General features: G+C 62.0%; 1 protein-coding gene across 1 annotated transcript; it reads left to right on the forward strand.

The window, feature by feature from the left end:
* The first annotated feature begins 13,847 nt into the window (after positions 1 to 13,847).
* Positions 13,848 to 16,751, forward strand: PIGC (phosphatidylinositol glycan anchor biosynthesis class C). The gene is made up of 2 exons (XM_055121536.1): positions 13,848 to 13,901; positions 15,185 to 16,751. The coding sequence occupies exon 2, from the start codon at positions 15,373 to 15,375 to the stop codon at positions 16,264 to 16,266; it is 894 nt and encodes a 297-aa protein (XP_054977511.1). The 5' UTR covers positions 13,848 to 13,901; positions 15,185 to 15,372; the 3' UTR covers positions 16,267 to 16,751.
* The last annotated feature ends 1,217 nt before the right edge of the window (positions 16,752 to 17,968 follow it).

A 17,968-nucleotide genomic window follows, 5' to 3' on the forward strand; every position in this document is an offset into this window, starting at 1 on the left:
AGAGGGATGGAAAAATTTGAACCCGAGTCAGCCGCGTGCAAGGCAAACACCCTACCTGCTGTGCTATTGCTCCAGCCCATATATATATATACATATATATATATGGCTTGGAGCGATATATATAATATATAATACAAAATATATAATATATGTGTATTAGCATACAAGGTTCAACTCAACATGTAACAACAATCTTCACACACTTTCCTCAAAGGAAACATGTTTGGATCCTTTTTAGTCAATAATTCCTACCAAGCAACACAAGATAAATTATTTAGCATCCGCCTTTGGCGCAGGTTTGGTGGCAATGGGAAAATTCAAACTAATGGTGGCGGGAAGGTGTCAGGGCGGTTAAACTATTGAGCATCATTAAATAATAAATTGTTGTGAACCACTTGATGAAAACAAAATTTAAAAAACTAAAAATGAAATAAAAGGAGACTCCTGCCCAGTGATGTCCTGGAAAATAAGCTGCTGTTTCTTTCCCCAAAGCAGCATCCGGGGGCCGGAGCGACAGCACAGCGGGGAGGGCGTTTGCCTTGCATGCAGCCAACCCGGGTTCAATTCCCAGCATCTCATAGGGTCCCCCGAGCACCGCCAGGAGTTAATTCCTGAGTGCATGAGCCAGGAGTGCTCTTGTGCATTGCTGGGTGGGACCCAAAAAAAAAAACAAAACCAAAAATATTTGTCTAGGGGGGTGGTCAGAGCAGGCCCACTCTCTCCGGGGGCCCAGGGGCCCAGGACGGGAGCATCTCCCTGCCAGCACCCAGGCCCCTCCGGCCCAGACACCCAGTGTCACCCCCGCCGTGCCTGGCCTCCAACCCCCGGGGACCGCGTGCCAGGCGTGTGTCCTAAAGCCCCAACCTCTCCTCTGCCTGCCCCCCCGCCCAGCCCTGGGCCCCGCTCTGAAGCAGAGTCGGGCTTTGGGTTTCTGGCCAAACCGAAAATGCCCCGACTGGAAGCATTTCTCAAGGCGGCGGCCGTGGGGAGAACGGAAAGCCGGGCTCCGTGACGTCTGCCCGGCCTGTCCTCGGCCGGCAGCCAAGTTCCTTCTCCCCAGGAGGACGGGGAAGTCCCAGAGGCCGAGGCTGAGTGGCCGTGGGAACCACAGGGGACCAGCCGGGGAAGAGTGGTGCAGTGGGCATCTCACCCTCCGCCTCTCTCCCCAGCCCCTCGAGAGTGGACAAACCCCTGCAGTCCCCCTCGGTCACCCTCAGTGACAGACGTGGAAGAGTGACAAGGAGATCAGCCCGCCCGGGGCCCGGGCCCGTCTCAGCACACCTGGCTCGGGCCCGCTGAGGTCACTGCTGGTCGCTTTACAGTGGACTCGTTCCCTCTGTCCAGCTGGGGCCGGGCTCTCCCCCGGACCTGCACCCTGGGGTGCTCTCCGCCTCGACCCTTCACTCCCCTTGAGTTTCTTAGCTGCACCCCTGCCCGCAGTGTCCACCCGCTCAGCTGCCGGGTGCCCGGTGGGCCCTCCTGAACACCTGACTTGGGGAGGGGGGAGGGACCGTGGACGAGCATGTCCAGCTGGTCCCTGGCCCTGCCTACACTTCCTGTCCCGGGCTGGGTGACAGGGATGGAGGGACAGCTCAGGGGCGTCCAGCCCCCTCTGCTCCTCTCTGACTCCCAGGCTGCCCCCCCGACACCTGGGTCCCAGGATCTGGGGGCTGGTCCTCTCTTTCCTGGTTCGCCTCCCACTGGCATCGGTCACCTGTTCCCCCCTTCCCCTTGTCCTTATTCCCGGGGCCACGCCCCTGCTCGGGTCCAAGTTATTCCTTCTCTCTGCATTGACAGAGGCTGCTGGACCGTTTCTTTCACTCCCGTTCTTGGAATGAGCCCACTGGTCACTGCTGGTCACTGCTGGCCACTGCTGGCCACTCCACCTGCACTTACGGTCAGCGAGTGACGCCCCGAGTGTGCCGTCAGAGGGCAGAGACCGGCAGATTTCCCAACCCTGCCTCCGGCACGCTTCCTCCTTCCTTCCGCCCGGCTGAGGCTTCTGTGGTCTTTCCAGAAGGTTCCAACCACTGGGCAAGGGCTGCACGGTCAGTCGCGTCACTGCCAGGACTTTCACGGCTCCATGATCACAGGTATCACTTGGTGTTGCAACACTTTGCTTCTGCCTCTCTCCCTCTGTCTCCCTTCCTCCCTCTCTCCCTCTCCCCTCTGCCACTCTCCCTCTCCCTCCTCTACTCCCTCCCTCTCTCCCTTCCTCTCTCTCCCTCTCTTTCTCCCTTCCTTCCTCCCTCTCTCCCCTCCTCTCTCCCACCCTCTCTCCCTCTCTCTCCATCTCCCTTTCCCTCCCTCCCTCTCTGCCTCCCTTTCTCCCTTCCCTCCTCCCTCTCTCCCACCCTCTCTCCATCTCTCTCTCAATCTCTCTCCCTCCTCCTCTACTCCCTCCCTCTCTCCCTCTCCCTCCCTCTCTCCCTCCCTTCCTCCATCTCCCCCCTCCTCTCTCTCCCACTCTCTCCCTCTCTCTCCATCTCTCTCTCCCTCCCTCCTTCTCTCTCCCTCTCTCCCTGCCTCCCTCCCTCTTTTACCCTCTCCTTCCCTCTCTCCTTCCTTGTCCCTCTCCCCCTCCTCTTCCCTCCCTCCCCTCTCTCCCCTTCTCTCCTGCCCTCTCTCCCTCTTACCCTCTCTCCTTCCCTCTCTCTCCCTCTTACCCTCTCCTTCTCTCTCTCCCCGCTCTCTCTCCACCTCTCTCTCCCCTTCTCTCTCCCACCCTCTCTCCCTCTCTCCTCCCCTCTCTCCCTCTCTCTCTTTAAACCAGGAAAACTGTCTGTAGAAGGTGCCTTTCTAAGACTCCCAAAATTCACAGTCGGCTACGCAAGAGGGTTGCAATTATTTGAATGACTGAGTGAGCCAGATGGCAGGTTCAGCGCCCCCCTGCTCCCCAGTGATCCCTTCTCAACCGTAACTGCTTCTCATCTCTCAGCCCCAAACACAGCAGCCCCCGTTGGTGCCTCGTATTCGACAGGCGCAGACACCAGAACAGTCTCTCGGCACAGCCCGAACCCTAAACCCCCCAGACACGGTTTCAGATCCAGCCACCCACAGCGCGTTTGGGGACTGGAGCCAGAGCGACAGCACAGCGGGGAGGGCATTTGCCTTGCACACAGCCGACCCGGGTTCGATCCCCAGTATCCCACAGGGTCCCCCGAGCACCGCCAGGAGTGATTCCTGAGTGCAGAGCCAGGAGTGATTCCTGAGCATCTCCGGGTGTGCATCCCACCTGCCCCAAATAACCCACAGTACATTTGCGGGTAAAACCTTAGCAGTGTCCGCTGAGGGTTGTGTGCTCGGGGCGTGTGGGCCTGGGTCTGAGCCCCTGGAGGCTCTGAAGAAACTTGCGTTCCCAGAATCAGGGTTTAGACCAGAAATAACCAATCAGAGAGACCCGCCTGCAGGGCCAGTGTCTGACCACGGGGCATTGTCACCATGTGAGGCCCCTCCCGGCCCCCGGCACAGCCCAGGGCACCGGACACCCCCGGGGTCACCGCAACGGTGTGTATGGGGGGGGTGTCCCCTGAGCCGTGGCCTCTGTGTGCATTATGGGTCCCACCACGCGGAGCCAGGCTGCTAGCTGGGCGCAGGGAGTGTGGCTCAATGGTCAGACGCCGGCCGCACGCCTGGTCCAGGCCTTGGCCTCCAGGTTCCGTCAGAACCGGTCCCGAGAGCCCAGCAGGTGAGCACAGGGAACCCGGGTCCAACCCTCAGCGCCGCACTGTCCCCCGAGCACACAGCTGGGAGGGGGGCCAAGCGCCCCAACCCCCAAGGAAAGAAGAAACCCTCCCCCCCCGCCCCCGTCCCCCCTCCGCCCCGAACTCACAGGAAGCCCCGAAATAACGTCCCCAGAACTGTCCAGGGAACCGACTGAACCATCCATCTGCGGGGGCGTGAGAAAGCGCGCGCGAACCCGTGGCCCGGCCGGAGCACTGCACGGCGGCCTCTGGGAGCCGGGGGGAGGGCAGAGGAAGGAAGAGCAGGGCCTGGGCGGGCCCCGGAGAGTCTCCCGGGGGCCTCACTCTGGGCCTCGGGGCCCTTCCCGGCCCCCAGCAGCACTGTGCCAGCAGCGTGGGAAGGTGGCCGCCCGGGGCCCGCCAGAGGCAGTCTCGGGGGGCGGGGCAGGCTGGAGCACTGTCTGCGGAGTCCTGGAGTCTCTGGGTGCCGTGGGCCTCTGGAGCCCAGGCCCGGAGAAACCCCCAACGCCAGGAGACAGGCTCTGCCCAGGGCTTCCTTCTCACTCACGCCGGCTGAGTCCACAAAAGTCCAACGGCCGCCGAGGCCGCGATGAAGGGAGTGACACGGCGGGGGCGGGGGCAGAGCACTCGAGGCCCCGGGAGCCTCCAGAGCAGGGCTGGGGGCGGCTGAGCCACCCTGGGGCGTCTGTGCCCGCAGCTTCCTTCTGCCTGCTTCCGGGCGGGTTCTCCTCACAGGAGCACAGAGGGATGAGGGAAACGCTGGCTCTGCACATGGCTGGCCCCGGTCTGATCCCTGCTCAATCCCCGAGCACCAGTGGGAATGATCCCTGAGCACAGAGTCAGGAGCAACCCCTGGGCACCAGCAGGAGGAGTGATCCCTGAGCACAGAGTCAGGAGTAACCCTGAGCACCAGCAGGAGGAATGATCCCTGAGCACAGAGTCAGGAGTAACCCCGAGCACCAGCAGGAGTGATTCCTGAGCACAGAGTCAGGAATAACCCAGAGCACCAACAGGAATAATCCCTGAGCACAGGGTCAGGAGTAACCCTGAGCACCAGCAAGAGGAGTGACCCCTGAACACAGAGTCAGGAGTAACCCCGAGCACCAGCATTAGGAGTGATCCCTGAGCACAGAGTCAAGAGTAACCCCGAGTACCAGCAGGAATGATCCTGAGCACAGAGTTAGGAGTAACGCCCGACACCGCCAGGTGTGCCCCACTCGTCCCTCCCCCCTTGAAGCACCTCAAAAGCATTTCCTTTGCAGGGGTGGAGGGGGGCGGGGGAGGGTCATCTCTCAAACAGTGCTCAGACGGTGCAGGAGCGATTCCTGGTGATACCCCAAGCGGCATGCACAGTCCAGTGCGCAGGTCTGAGGAGGCAGAGCTGGCCCCAGCCGGGCCCTGGGCGGGAGCTCCGGGCTAGCTGCCCCCCGGGCGTCTGAGAAACGCCGTCCTCGGGGCTCGGGGCTCCTGGTCTGGGCGTGGACACGGGCAGGGTCTGGGCTTCCCTGCGGCCTCGATCCTCCCCCTCGTGCCCGTCTCCTCGGCCGGGCCCCCTCCCCGGTTCCCAGCTGGGTTGTGGGTTTAATGCGGTGCCAGGGGTGGAACTAGGGGCCACGGCCACCGCCGGCCAGAGCAGCCTCACTGAACGCTCCACGTCACCCCGGCTCCCACGCCCACCCCAGAGTTGTGCCGATCCCCGGGGGTCGCCGAGCTTTGAACATTCATCAGCAGAGGCCCTGGGGCGAGGACGTCTCCGAGAGGTGCCAGGAAAGTCCCCCAACACCCCCACGCCCACCTATGCCCCGTGTCACTGACGTCAGAGGGTAGGACAGGAAGAACAGCCAGTGACAGGCAAATTCAGACAGGAGGGGCTAGAGCCATAGCACAGCGGGGAGGGCGTGGGCCTGGCACTCAGCCGACCCGGGTTCGATTCCCAGCATCCCATAGGGTCCCCCGAGCACCGCCAGGAGTGATTCCTGAGTGCAGAGCCGGGAGTCAGCTCTGAGCATCGCCGGGTGGGACCCAAAAAGCAAAAAAAAAAAAAAAAACAAAACCAAAGTTCAGGCAGGAATTTGAGTCCCCGAAGGCGGCAGAGAACACGTCAGGTGTCCGATTTTCCCTGGCATCTGCCTCTCAGCCTGATCTAAACGTAGCTGTCACCCACTCGGAGAACTTGCATTTACTTTGGTTTGAGCACTTGAAGAAATCTCCTAGCCCAGTGCCCTCTCGGCGCTTATCAAGGTGAAAAGGGCAAGCAAGGGTGGAAAAAAATAGTGAAACCAACAGCGAGTCTAGCTGGTCTAACCGGAAGCTGTGAAGAAGCCCATTCCTGAATATTCTGCCGGTCCTTCTCAGCCCACGGCACTGTGTTCCCGACGGCATAGACTCAGAGTGAAAACCAGGTTCCAGGGAAAACTGGGCACACGAGGCGGGAGCGACAGCACAGCCCTGGGGAGGGCGTTGGCCCGGCACGCGCCTGACCCGGATTCGATTCCCGGCATCCCATAGGGTCCCCCGAGCACCGCCCAGAGTGATTCCTGACTGCAGAGCCAGGAGGAATCCCTGAGCATCGCTGGGTGTGGCCCCCAAATAGAAAATAAAATAAAATCGGACACACCTGTGATTACTGGCATCCTCCCGGAAAAGTAGGGCCATCTGGGACCACCAGCGTCCTTGGCTGGGCCTGTGGATAAAAAGTCCCTTAATTTAGCACCCTGTCCCCCGAGCACTCCAGTGTCAAGGAACAAAGTGGTCCAGACCCCAGGAGACCCGGCCTGCGTCCAGTGACACCGCCAGACGCGCCTTGCTATGCACGTGTCTAGGCTCCCCGGCTTCCCCCAATCCACCTGGGGCCTGTGTGTGGGGGGAGGGTGGGCAGGCAGGGGCGCCGTCCCCCTCACCCAGGACGCAGGCCCAAGGCACGGGGGACCTCGAGTGCCGGCCGAGAGACATCCCCTCCCTGACCCTCTACAAGCTGGTCACCAGCGTGAAACGTTTCTCCTTCGGCTTGTTTTGAAATTCAAGTTTTCGCTAAGCGGCAATTTCTTTTTTTTCCCCCTTGGTTTATCAAAATGCCACGTGAGCCGCCCTGCTGGGGACAGGGATGTCCCCGAGCCCTGGGCACGGAGGGTGGGCTCAGCTGAGCCCCTCATGGGGGACACACGTGGACTCCGGCTAGGGACAGAGCTGCAGACGGAGCCAACTACAAGGGGGGTGCAGACCCCTCGGGAAGCCAGCGCCCAGTGGGTCCTGTGTACCCCCGCAACCCTGTCACCTTCTCGTTGCTAAAAGCAGGGACAGGGGCCCTACAGACAGCCTTGCTGACCGAGCCCCTTCTCTCCCCGTGGGCCCCTCACCACCTGGCGGTTCCACCCTTCCCCCACCACGCCTTCCTTGCCTTTTGGGTCCCACCCGGCGATGCACAGGGGTCACTCCTGGCTCTGCACTCAGGAATTACCCCCGGTGGTGCTCAGGGGACCCTATGGGATGCTGGGAATCGAACCCGGGTTGGCTGCATGCAAGGCCAACGCCCTCCCCGCTGTGCTATCGCCCCAGCCCTGCACCTCCCGTTTTTTTGGACACGTGAGACAAGGGGCAGGTTCCTCCCTTCCTCCCTCCCTCCCTCCCTCCACAGGGTCACTCTGGCTCCTCCGGGCCTGAAAAGCCAGAGGAGAGGTAAGACAACGACGAGACATTTGGGGGTCCGAGAGGGGAGAGGCAGAGGGGCCGCAGAGAGGGGTCCGTGTTGACCTGTGCATCCGTCAGATGTGCCATGGCCTCAGACCCAGGGGGTAGGGGTTCGGGGTGCAAATCAGTTCACCCTGGGTGGCCCTCCTACCCCGAGGCACGAAGGTCAGGCGCCGCTCGGGGGCTGCCGCTGACCGCTAGGGACGGGACCAAGGACGTCGGCACAAACATCAGAGATGCTTTTCATTCTTTGGGGAAACTCGCCACACAGAGGCGGGGGCTGACACGTGACTGCCGGGTGGGAACATCACGGGCTCATTCTCCCCAACAAGCCCGGATTGTGAGACGCCCCATGCGGGGCACAGCGCCTCCCCCCCCCCCCCCCGCATATCACCCCAAGAGCAAACCCACCCACTCCCCAGCCCTGAAGGAAGGATTCATTCACACACCCTCCGGGAGGAACCCGGGAAGCCAGGAGTAACCCCTGAGCATCGCTGGGTGTGACCCCCCGAAGCCAAACAAAACAAAATAAAAAACATTGAGTGGGGCTGGAGAGATAGCACAGCGGGGAGGGCGTTTGCCTTACACTCGGCCGACCCGGGTTCGATTCCCTGCATCCCACGTGGTTTTCCGAGCACTTCTAGGAGTGATTCCTGAGTGCAGAGCCAGGAGTCAGCCCTGAGCATCACCGGGTGGGACCCCAAAAAAGCAAACAAACAAACAACGAAAGAAACAAAACCAAAATATTGAGTGGTCCCAATAGAAGAGGCCGGAGAGCTGGGCTCAGCCCAGGAGTAGTTCTGGAACCTTCTCTGTGAGGGGGGTGTGGGAGGTTGTTACTGGCAAGATTCCGAAGCTGGAGGCAGCTTCGAATGAGGGGCCAGTAGGCTTCCGGGCCAAGAGCCCGGGGACCTGGCATCTCCGTCTCCCTCCCCGGGAGGGGGGGCTGGGGTGTCCCACAGCCACATACTGGACAGGTCCCATTCCGGGGAAACCAGAGTTTCTGAACTTCCAGAAAGTTCCAGAAAGTTCCTCACTCCTGTCCTTCTGTGACCGGCCCAGGCCCAGGCAGGTTTGGGGAAGCTGAGGACAAGCGGGATTTCGGCCACTGCCCAAACACTCCCTGTCATCCTCCAGGGCTGTGCCCGGGTGGATTCCCAGAACGCCCGCATCGGTGCCCCCTGATCTCTCCGGGTCCCGAGGCCTGGCTGGGTCCCCTACACTTTTCTGTTGTTCATTTCTGCCACCAGGGCAACCGCTGAGCTCTGAGCTGGGCACGCCATACACCCTGGGGACGTGAGGCGTCAGCACACACACACACACACACACACACACACACACACACACACACACACATGAGCACAGACACCTGAGGTGTCAGCACACACACACACATACACACACGAGCACAGACACCTGAGGCGTCAGCACACACACACACACACACATACACATACATGAGCACAGACACCTGAGTGTCAGCACACACACACACATACACACACACAACGAGCACCAACACCTGAGGCATCAGCACACACACACAAACATACACACACACACACACGAGCACAGACACCTGAGGCATCAGCACACATACACACACATACACATACATGAGCACAGACACCTGAGGTGTCATCACACACACACACATACATGAACACAGACACCTGAGGTGTCAGCACACATTCACACACATACACATACACATACATGAGCACAGACATCTGAGGTGTCAGCACACACACACACATACATGAACACAGACACCTGAGGTGTCAGCATACACACACACACATGAGCAGACACCTGAGGTGTCAGCACACATACACACACATATACACATACATGAGCACAGACACCTGAGGCATCAGCACACACACAAGCACAGACACCTGAGGTGTCAGCACACAAACACACACACACATACACATATATGAGCACAGACACCTGAGGTGTCAGCACACACACACACACACACACACATATATACATGAGCACAGACACCTGAGGTATCAGCACACACACACACACACACACACATACACACACATGAGCACAGACTGAGGCATCAGCACACACACACACATGCACGCGTGCGCACACACGCATGCACAGCACAGACACCTGAAGGGTGCGTGCAGGTCCCCGTTATCTCACTGGAGGGGCGGGGCACATTCCTTCCCCAGAGCCCAGGGTGAGGGTGGGGGGGTTGGGAGGAGACAGCCTCTTCCAGAAAGTTCCAGAAAGTCCCTCACTCCTGTGCGTCTGTGACCGGGCGGGTTCTGCTGGATCCTCTTATCCTGACCTTCTAAGGGCCAGTTGTGCAGCAGGAAAGCTGAGGGGCTTGGCAAGAGGCTCACAGACTCGCATGAGAACAGAGGAGGTTTTTGTTTTGTTCTATTTTGTTTTGTTTTTGCCATACTCGGCGATGCTCAGGGCTGACTCCTGGCTCTGCACTCAGGAATTACTCCTGGCGGTGCTCGGGGAACTGTATGGGATGCTGGGAATCGAACCCGGGTCGGCCGCGCGCAAGGCCAACGCCCTCCCCGCTGTGCTATCGCTCTGGCCCTGAGAACAGAACGTGGGGCCCACAAGAGCAGGTGGCAGAAGTGAAAGCGGGCAGAAGAGCCCCTAAGTCCCCTGGGGTGTCGTGGGGGCTGGGTGGTTTGGCCCATGAAACCGAGATAAGCAAGTTTCTGAGGACTTTGAATTAAACAGCTCTGAACTTTGTCTTGTCATAGTGAGAGACAATCTGTGAACCTGGGCTAAAGGTGTCAAAGAGATTGTGGGCGGGAGGGGAGGAGGGGATGGGAGCTGAAAGAGAAAGGGACAGATGCTCGGGAGCACAGTTTTCAGTTCCTAAATTAGGAATCATTTCTACTCCCCGCTAATTGCCCTCTAACCAGTCCTGTGGGCCTCAGAGAACTTCCGTGTCTTCCTGCCCAGCGCGTCAGTGATCGGCCTGACTCCGATACCCACCCAGGCGGGAATTTCTTCTCTGGTTTGTCTACCGTTCAAAAAATCATGCTGCCGGGGCCGGAGCGATAGCACAGCGGGGAGGGCGTTGGCCTTGCACGCGGCCGACCCGGGTTCGATTCCCATTATCCCATTGGGTCCCCTGAGCACTGCCAGGAGTAATTCCTGAGTGCAGAGCCAGGAGTCAGCCCTGAGCATCACCGGGTGGGACCCCAAAAGAAAAAAAAAATCAGGCTGCCTTTCTGATTTTTTTTTTTGCTTTTTTTTTTTTGGGGGGGGGGTCCCACCCGGCGATGCTCAGGGCTGACTCCTGGCTCTGCACTCAGGAATTACTCCTGGCGGTGCTCGGGGGACCCTATGGGATGCTGGGAATCGAACCTGGGTTGGCCGCGTGCAAGGCCAACGCCCTCCCCGCTGTGCTATCACTCCAGCCCCTGACTTTCTGATTTTATGGGCCAGAAAGTAGTTTCTACAACCACCTCCAGACAGAAAAAAAGAGCAGGTGGCAGTGGGGGTCAAGAGCTGGGGACCTGGCAGGCCGGGTGTCTCCCCCCATAAGCAGGAAGATCACCTGACCCTGGGCACTTCCCGAGGGAACGGAAGGGGGCGCTCTCTCCCGGCTCCCCCCTTCTCCCTCAGCACCAGTCCTGAGCCCTCCGGAAGACCCCTACACCTCTGCGACATCACCCAGTGGGCCCTGATTTCAGAGAACACTCCCAGTGCTCGGGGCTGACCCCTGGCGGGGCTTGGTTGGCGGGGGGTGGGGGGTGGGGGGAGGGGTCAGACGCCCTATGGTGGGTGCTGGGGATCGAACCCAGGCCGGCGCATACAAAGCAAGTGCCCTACTTGTTGTACAATCGCTCCGGCCCCAGAACTTTGGCCAGAACACAGACACCTTTGCCAGAAGTCGGGTCAATAACGTCCTCATCTGTCCAACTCACGGGCAGATCAAAGGCAGGGAAGAGGGAATGCGGGAAGGAGGGGGGGGAGGGGGAGGTGTTAATAACCTGGGAACCCCCCACTCCGATTCCCATGACCTGCTCCCAGCCAAGGCTGGGGGTCTCTGCTGTCTGTTGCCCCCCATCGGCGCTGCCTGCCTCGGGGTTTCGCTGAGCAGACACCCCCTTCCCTTGTCACCCCCCTCCCCACCGTTCCCAGCTCTCGAGGTCATGGCCCCTACCGGGAAGTGGGGGACAGCGACAGATGTGTCCCACCCACAGCTCATGTTGTTCTCCCTCGCCGGTGCCACCTCACCCCTTCCTCACCCTTTCACTGTTTGTTTCCTCCTCCCCCTCCCCCACCGCCTCTGGGCCTCAGTTTCCCCTCTGTGCCTGTGACTCACTAGGGCTCTGGGCACACCCCAACCCCAGGCCCCGTCTCAGCCTGAGGCTCCTGGACGTGGAGGCCAAAGTCCTGCCCTTGGACTGGTGACGCAGAGGGGCAGGTGCCAGGTGGCCGGGCCTTTGGCCTGACGCCTTGGCACAGGATGCAGCAGTGCCGAGGTGTCCCGGGGAGGTGTGGCCTATTCCGGGGAGTTCCCCCAGCTTCCTTCCCAGGGCCCCCAGCCACCGCTGGGGTTGGGGGGGGGTCTTCACGGCCGCCCGCCCCCAGAACGGGCCCCCCGGTCCCCTCTGAGCGTGACACAGTGGCAGCTGTGGAATGAAAGGACTGTGTGAGTGTGATGCAGGGCGCTTTGGGGGCGACCCCCTGCACCCCTCAAAGGTCCCGGAGCCCCCCTCGTACCCCGGGGACACAATAGGGAGTTGGCAGCCGCAGGGGCTGGCGCTCTCTCCTTCCTGTGGGGACCCTCATCCTGGAAGCACTGCCCAGGGCCCCTGCTGAGTTCCCACTGGGGGCTTCTCTTGCTCATCTGCCTCTGAACCCCAAGGAAGCAAAGATCCCGCCTCTCCTGGGTACATCCCTGCACCCCCCAGCACGCCCGTAAGCCCCCCTTTGCATTCCCCGCACCCTCCTCTCTTCCTCACACACACTCAGACCCAGCCCCGGGCACCCTGACCCCCTTAGTGACCCACCCTGACCCCCTTACTGACCGCTGCGGTCACAGACTGCGCTCTCGGCTGCCACCCAGTGGCCTCAGCCCGGAACTGCAGGAGGAGTTTCTCAGTGGGGGACCAGTGGCCACAGCCTGCTGCCCCCCTAGGTGGGCCAGGGCAGCCCAGAGCCCAGCCTCGCGGTGGGCGGTGCCCGAGGCCTGAGTAGTCCCAAGCCCCAGGGAACGCTGGGGGCTTCCCGCCCACCTGCACTTGGCCTCTGAGCCCCAGGCCAGCTGTCCACTCCTCGTGTCCACTCCCCCTGCCATGCGTGTCTGGGTGGAGACCCCGGGAAACTGGGTCCCAGGGGCCTTTCTCTGTCGACTCCCTGGAATCTGGGTGCCGTGCCTGGAACCGGGGTCTCCCTGGGTGTCTGGGGGGAACCCAAGGGAGCCAGGCGTTCCAGAACCTTCGGGCCTCGGTTGCGCTCTGTTCTGTGCCCCTTTGCAGGGGTCCCAGCTTCAGGGCCCACCCTCGCGCCCTCCCGAGGGTCCTGACGGAGATCCTGACCCCAACAGTCTGTGCTCAGGGCCCGGTGGTCACCTTCTGCGGAGGCTGCGGTCATGAGGCCCGTCCACTTGCGGGGCAGACACCTGGGGGAGAGAGAGAGAGAGAGACGGGGCCGGGTCACCTTTGCAGGGTTTCTTGCCCTGACCAGGGGCTGGAGCGGGCGGGCACTGGGCAAAGCGTTTGCTGGACCCTGGCCCTGGGCAAAGCGTTCGCTGGACCCTGGAGGTCTTCCCCTAAGGAGCCCGGAGCAAAGCGTTTCCTCCGTTGCAAAGCGCTTCCTCCGTTGCAAAGCGTTTCCTCCGTTGCACAGGTACAGAAACCAGCCCTGGGCTTGTGCTCACACCGTGTGCTCCCCTGACACCCTCCAGTCCCCTTATTTTTCTGGGGGGGGGAGCATACCCGGCTGTGCCCAGATCTGTGTCCAGGCCGCACCTGGCTGTGCCAGCTCTCAGGGGTCACTCCTGGCGGTGCTCAGGGGTCAAACCCGGTGCAAGGCGAGCGCCCTCCCCACTGGGCTCCCTCTCCGGCCCCCAGCGTCCTCCTTCATCACTGCCCCCCCCCCCCCCCCCGCTCCAGCTCCTGCTACGTCAGCGCTGGAGTCCCGGCCACTCTCCGGGGGGTGGGGGTGGGGGGCTCCAGCCCGGCCGCGCGGGGCCCAGGGCCAGGTGTGGGCATCGCTGCCCCAGAGCCCCGGAGGGCCGGGTCGCCAAGGGGCCTTCGGGTGGCCTGCAGCCGAGCCGGAGCTGGCCGCTGTGGACGCCCGAGCGCGCCGCACGCACCCCTGCGGAGTCCTGGATGGGACCTGAGCGGCGGGACCCGGCGGTCCTCCCAGCGGCGGCGGCGGCCGGCAGGGGGCAGCAGCGGCCCGGGGGACGCTCTAGGCGCGCGGCCCGGCCGGGCCGGAAGTCTCGGCGCCCCGGATGGGGAAGCGCCGCTCCTCTCGCTCCCGGCCCGGCCGAGCGCTCCGGTAGGTGGGGTCTCGGGGGGGCGCCGCCCCCGCCGGCTCGCGGCCCGGGGTCACGCCCCCGGGACCCGCAGGCCGCACAGCCCCCCCCCCTCAGGCTGTTGCCCCGGGAACCTGCATCCTGCATCCCCGCCAGCGTCCCTGTGCTTCCCCTCCAGGGGGTCCCCCAGGCCTGACCCCTGGTGACCCCCAGGTCCCTCGGGGCACCCCCCCAGCCCGGCCATCTAGGGACCCCGCCAGCTGCCAGCCCCCCCTCCCAGGATCCCCGGCTGCCGAGAAGTGGAGGAGATGTGGGATTTTTCTCCTGATTTGCAGCAGGACCTGATCAGCCCCCAGTTTGCAGACGGGCTCGGGTGCCCCCTGTCCCCATGGGGTGACCCCTGAGCTGGCAGGCGGTGACCCCGAGACTCAGTCGCAACAGGGCAATGCCTCTGGGGGTGTCAGAGGCAGCACGAGCCTCCAGGACCTCACTGGAGAGTTTCCCGGAGAGCCCTCAAAGCAACCCGCCCCCCCCCCCCACCCCGACCAAGCCACTGTCGACCTCAGGGACAGACCCCATGTGAGGGGGTGGCCGGGAGGGAGGCCCAGGCTTGAGGGCCAAACCTTGGCTGGAATCCGGTGACGGCACCTCAGCTCCCGGGGGTGAGGGTATCCGGCCTCGAGCAGATCCGCCTTTGGTGCTGGCTGGGGTGCTGTACGCCGAGAATTCCAGCGTGCACCCCGAGAATTCCAGTGCCTGGAGCCCTTAGTCCCCGGTCTCTGGAACGGGTCGTCCCACGTGCGTGCCACCAGCAAAGTGTGCACCGTTTCCACTCCGTGGGGAAGCGGTGATGACCAGTGACAAGGCAGTTGTCACCAAGGACGATTTGCAACTCTGGGCATTAAACTACAGGGCGTTAGAGGCAGCCGGGAGGGTGTTTGCCTTGCAAACTGACCTGGGTCCGATCTCTGGTGCTCTATAGGGTCCCCTGAGCACCGCCAGGACTGATTCCTGAGTGCAGAGCTAGGTGCGGCCCCCAAACCACCACCACCACCCACCCCCCCAAAAAAAAATCTAAGGAGGGGCTGGAGCAATAGCACAGCGGGGGGGGGCATTTGCTTTGCACGCAGCCGACCTGGGTTCGATTCCCAGCATCCCATAGGGTCCCTGAGCACCGCCAGGAGTAATTCCTGAGTGCATGAGCCAGGAGTCACCCCTGTGTGACCCCAAAAGCAGAAGACAAAAAAACCAAGGGGAGCGTTGGCTGTAACTCCACACAGTGCTCACTGAGTCTCTCTTTCCCTAGGAACCCGGTGGTCTCCTGCCCGCCAGGCACATCGAGGCGGCAGCAGGGAGGGTTGGGGGACACAGTATGGGCACCCCAGAGAACAATCAGCACAAGACTTTCTAGGGGACGAGCCCCCGCTCCCCTCCCCCCCCCCACCCGGCGACCCGGCTGGCCACCCTTGGGGCGGGAGCGGGAGGAGGAGGAAGATGTACCCCCGGCCCGTGGCTGGCCCCAAGGAAGTCCGCTGGCAGAAGGTGCTGTATGAGCGCCAGCCGTTCCCGGACAACTACGTGGACCGGCGCTTCCTGGAGGAGCTGCGGAAGAACGTCCACGCCCGCCGGTACGAGTACTGGGCGGTGGTCTTCGAGGCCAGCGTGGTGGTCCAGCAGCTGTGCAGCGTGTGCGTCTTCGTGGTCATCTGGTGGTACCTGGACGAGGGGCTGCTGGCCCCGCAGTGGCTGTTCGGCGCGGGCCTGGCGTCCTCCCTGCTGGGCTACGTCCTGTTCGACGTGCTGGACGGCGGGGAAGGGCGCCGCCGGAGTGGCCGCACGCGCTGGGCCGACCTCAAGAGCGCGCTGGTCTTCGTGGCCTTCACCTACGGCTTCTCGCCGGTGCTCAAGACCCTCACTGAGTCTGTGAGCACCGACACCATCTACGCCATGGCCGCCCTCATGCTGCTCGGCCACCTCATCTTCTTCGACTACGGGGCCAACGCGGCCATCGTGTCCAGCACGCTGTCCCTGAACATGGCCATCTTCGCGTCCGTGTGCCTGGCCTCGCGCCTGCCGCGCTCGCTGCACGCCTTCATCATGGTCACCTGCGCCATCCAGATCTTCGCCCTGTGGCCCATGCTGCAGAAGAAGCTCAAGGCCCGCACGCCCCGCAGCTACGTGGGGGTCACACTGCTCTTCGCGCTGGCCGCCTGCGCCGGCCTGCTGTCCATCAGCGCCGTGGGCGCCGTCCTCTTCGCGCTGCTGCTGCTGGCCGTGTCCTGCCTCTGCCCCTTCTACCTCATCCGCCTGCAGCTCTTCAAGGAGAACATCCACGGGCCCTGGGACGAGGCCGAGATCAAGGAGGATCTGTCCAGGTTCCTCAGCTGAGGCCAAAGAGGAGCTGTCGGGACTGGAGCAATAGCACAGCAGGGAGGGCGTTAGCCTGGCACGCCGCCGACCCGGGTTCAACTCTCAGCACCCCTGAGCACCGCCAGGAGTGATTCCTGAGTGCAGAGCCAGGAGGAACCCCTGAGCATCGCCGGGTGGGACCAAATTGCAAAGTAAAACAAAATAAAAAAAAAAAAATAACACTGGTATTGGTTTCACTGTGGGATGGGAAGTGTAAGGGGTGCAGGGGGCAAACAGCTGGAACCACAGAGAAACATCTGCTGGGGGACCTGGGCTTACCCTGTCCACTCGCTTTGGGCCCTGGTAGGGTTTTGCTTGGCGGAAGTGGCTTCACAGCAGGGTGGCAGAGGCCCTCGGGAGCTCAGTGCTTGCAGGGCTCCTGCTCGCTGGTGCTCCAGGAGCAGCCGCCACTGGTTCTTCCTGACTCCAGTGCTCAAGGTTATAAATAAAACTACCCAAGCGTCGGTTGTGGTCAGTGATTTTTTTTTCTTTCCACTGTGGTATTTGATTTGCAAATTCTGTCCAGTTTAAATCAGATTCTCCAGGGGCCGGAGCCATAGCACAGTGGGGAGGGTGTTGGCCTGGCACGCGGCCGACCCGGGTTCGATTCCCAGCATCCCATAGGGTCCCCCGAGCATCACCAGGGGTGACTCCTGAGTGCAGAGTCAGGGGGAATCCCTGAGCATCGCCAGGTGGGACGCAAAAAGCAAAATAAATAATAAATAAATCAGGTTTCCAGCCTCACGGGCAGGCAAATGGCAAGGGGGACCCGTGTCCAGCTGCACGGGGCCAGCTCAGGAGAGGGTCGGAGCCCAGGGCGATGGGCATGTCAGGGCAGGTGGCAGGCGAGGGCTGACTAGTCGGGAACTTGGGTCTGCTCTGCAGGGCCGGGAGCAGCCCCGCTTACCCACGGACCCTGAGTGACCGGATCTGGGTCCCGCAGCCTGGGGTGTCTTTTTTTTTTTTTCAGCCAGAGGCACTGAAGCTCCCTGTGGGGTGGGGGGAGGGCAATAGCACAGCAGGGAGGGGCTGACCTTGTGTGCTGCCCACGGGGCTCAGGCTCTGGCACCCCGAGGCACCCTCCAGACCCCAGCACGAGTGATCCCTGAATGCAGAGGCAGGAGTAAGGCCCGAGCACTACTGGGTGCCTCCCCCCCCAAATATCCCACCAGGTCAGGAAAACCTCTCAGTGCGGCTGCCTAAGGCCAGGCTCTTAGAAGGCACACGCCTTTGCCTCACTGCTGCAATCGAGGGGCACAGTGCAGGGGTGGGAGGTGGGGGGGAACAGTGCAGGGGTGGGAGGTGGGGGGCACAGTGCAGGGGTGGGAAGTGGGGGGGCACAGTGTAGGGGTGGGAAGTGGGGGGCACAGTGCAGGGGTGGGAGGTGGGGGGGAACAGTGTAGGGGTGGGAGGTGGGGGGTATAGTGCAGGGGTGGGAAGTGCGGGGAACAGTGTAGGGGTGGGAAGTGGGGGACACAGTGCAGGGGTGGGAAGTGGGGGCACAATGCAGGGGTGGGAAGTGGGGGGAACAGTGCAGGGGTGAGAGGTATTGGGGAACAGTGCAGGGGTGGGAAGTGGGGGGCACAGTGCAGGGGTGGGAAGTGACTCATTCACCTAAGTCATCATCCTCATCATCATCCTCATCATCATCCCGTTGATCATTGAATTTCTCAAGCGGCCT

Source organism: Sorex araneus, chromosome X (assembly GCF_027595985.1).
Source record: "Sorex araneus isolate mSorAra2 chromosome X, mSorAra2.pri, whole genome shotgun sequence".
In the NCBI taxonomy this organism is placed as follows: Eukaryota; Metazoa; Chordata; class Mammalia; order Eulipotyphla; family Soricidae; genus Sorex; species Sorex araneus.

What these genes read in the sequence shown, in the direction of transcription:
- PIGC (XM_055121536.1), top strand. Translation starts at nt 15,373, where the DNA reads ATGTACCCCCGGCCCGTGGCTGGCCCCAAGGAAGTCCGCTGGCAGAAG.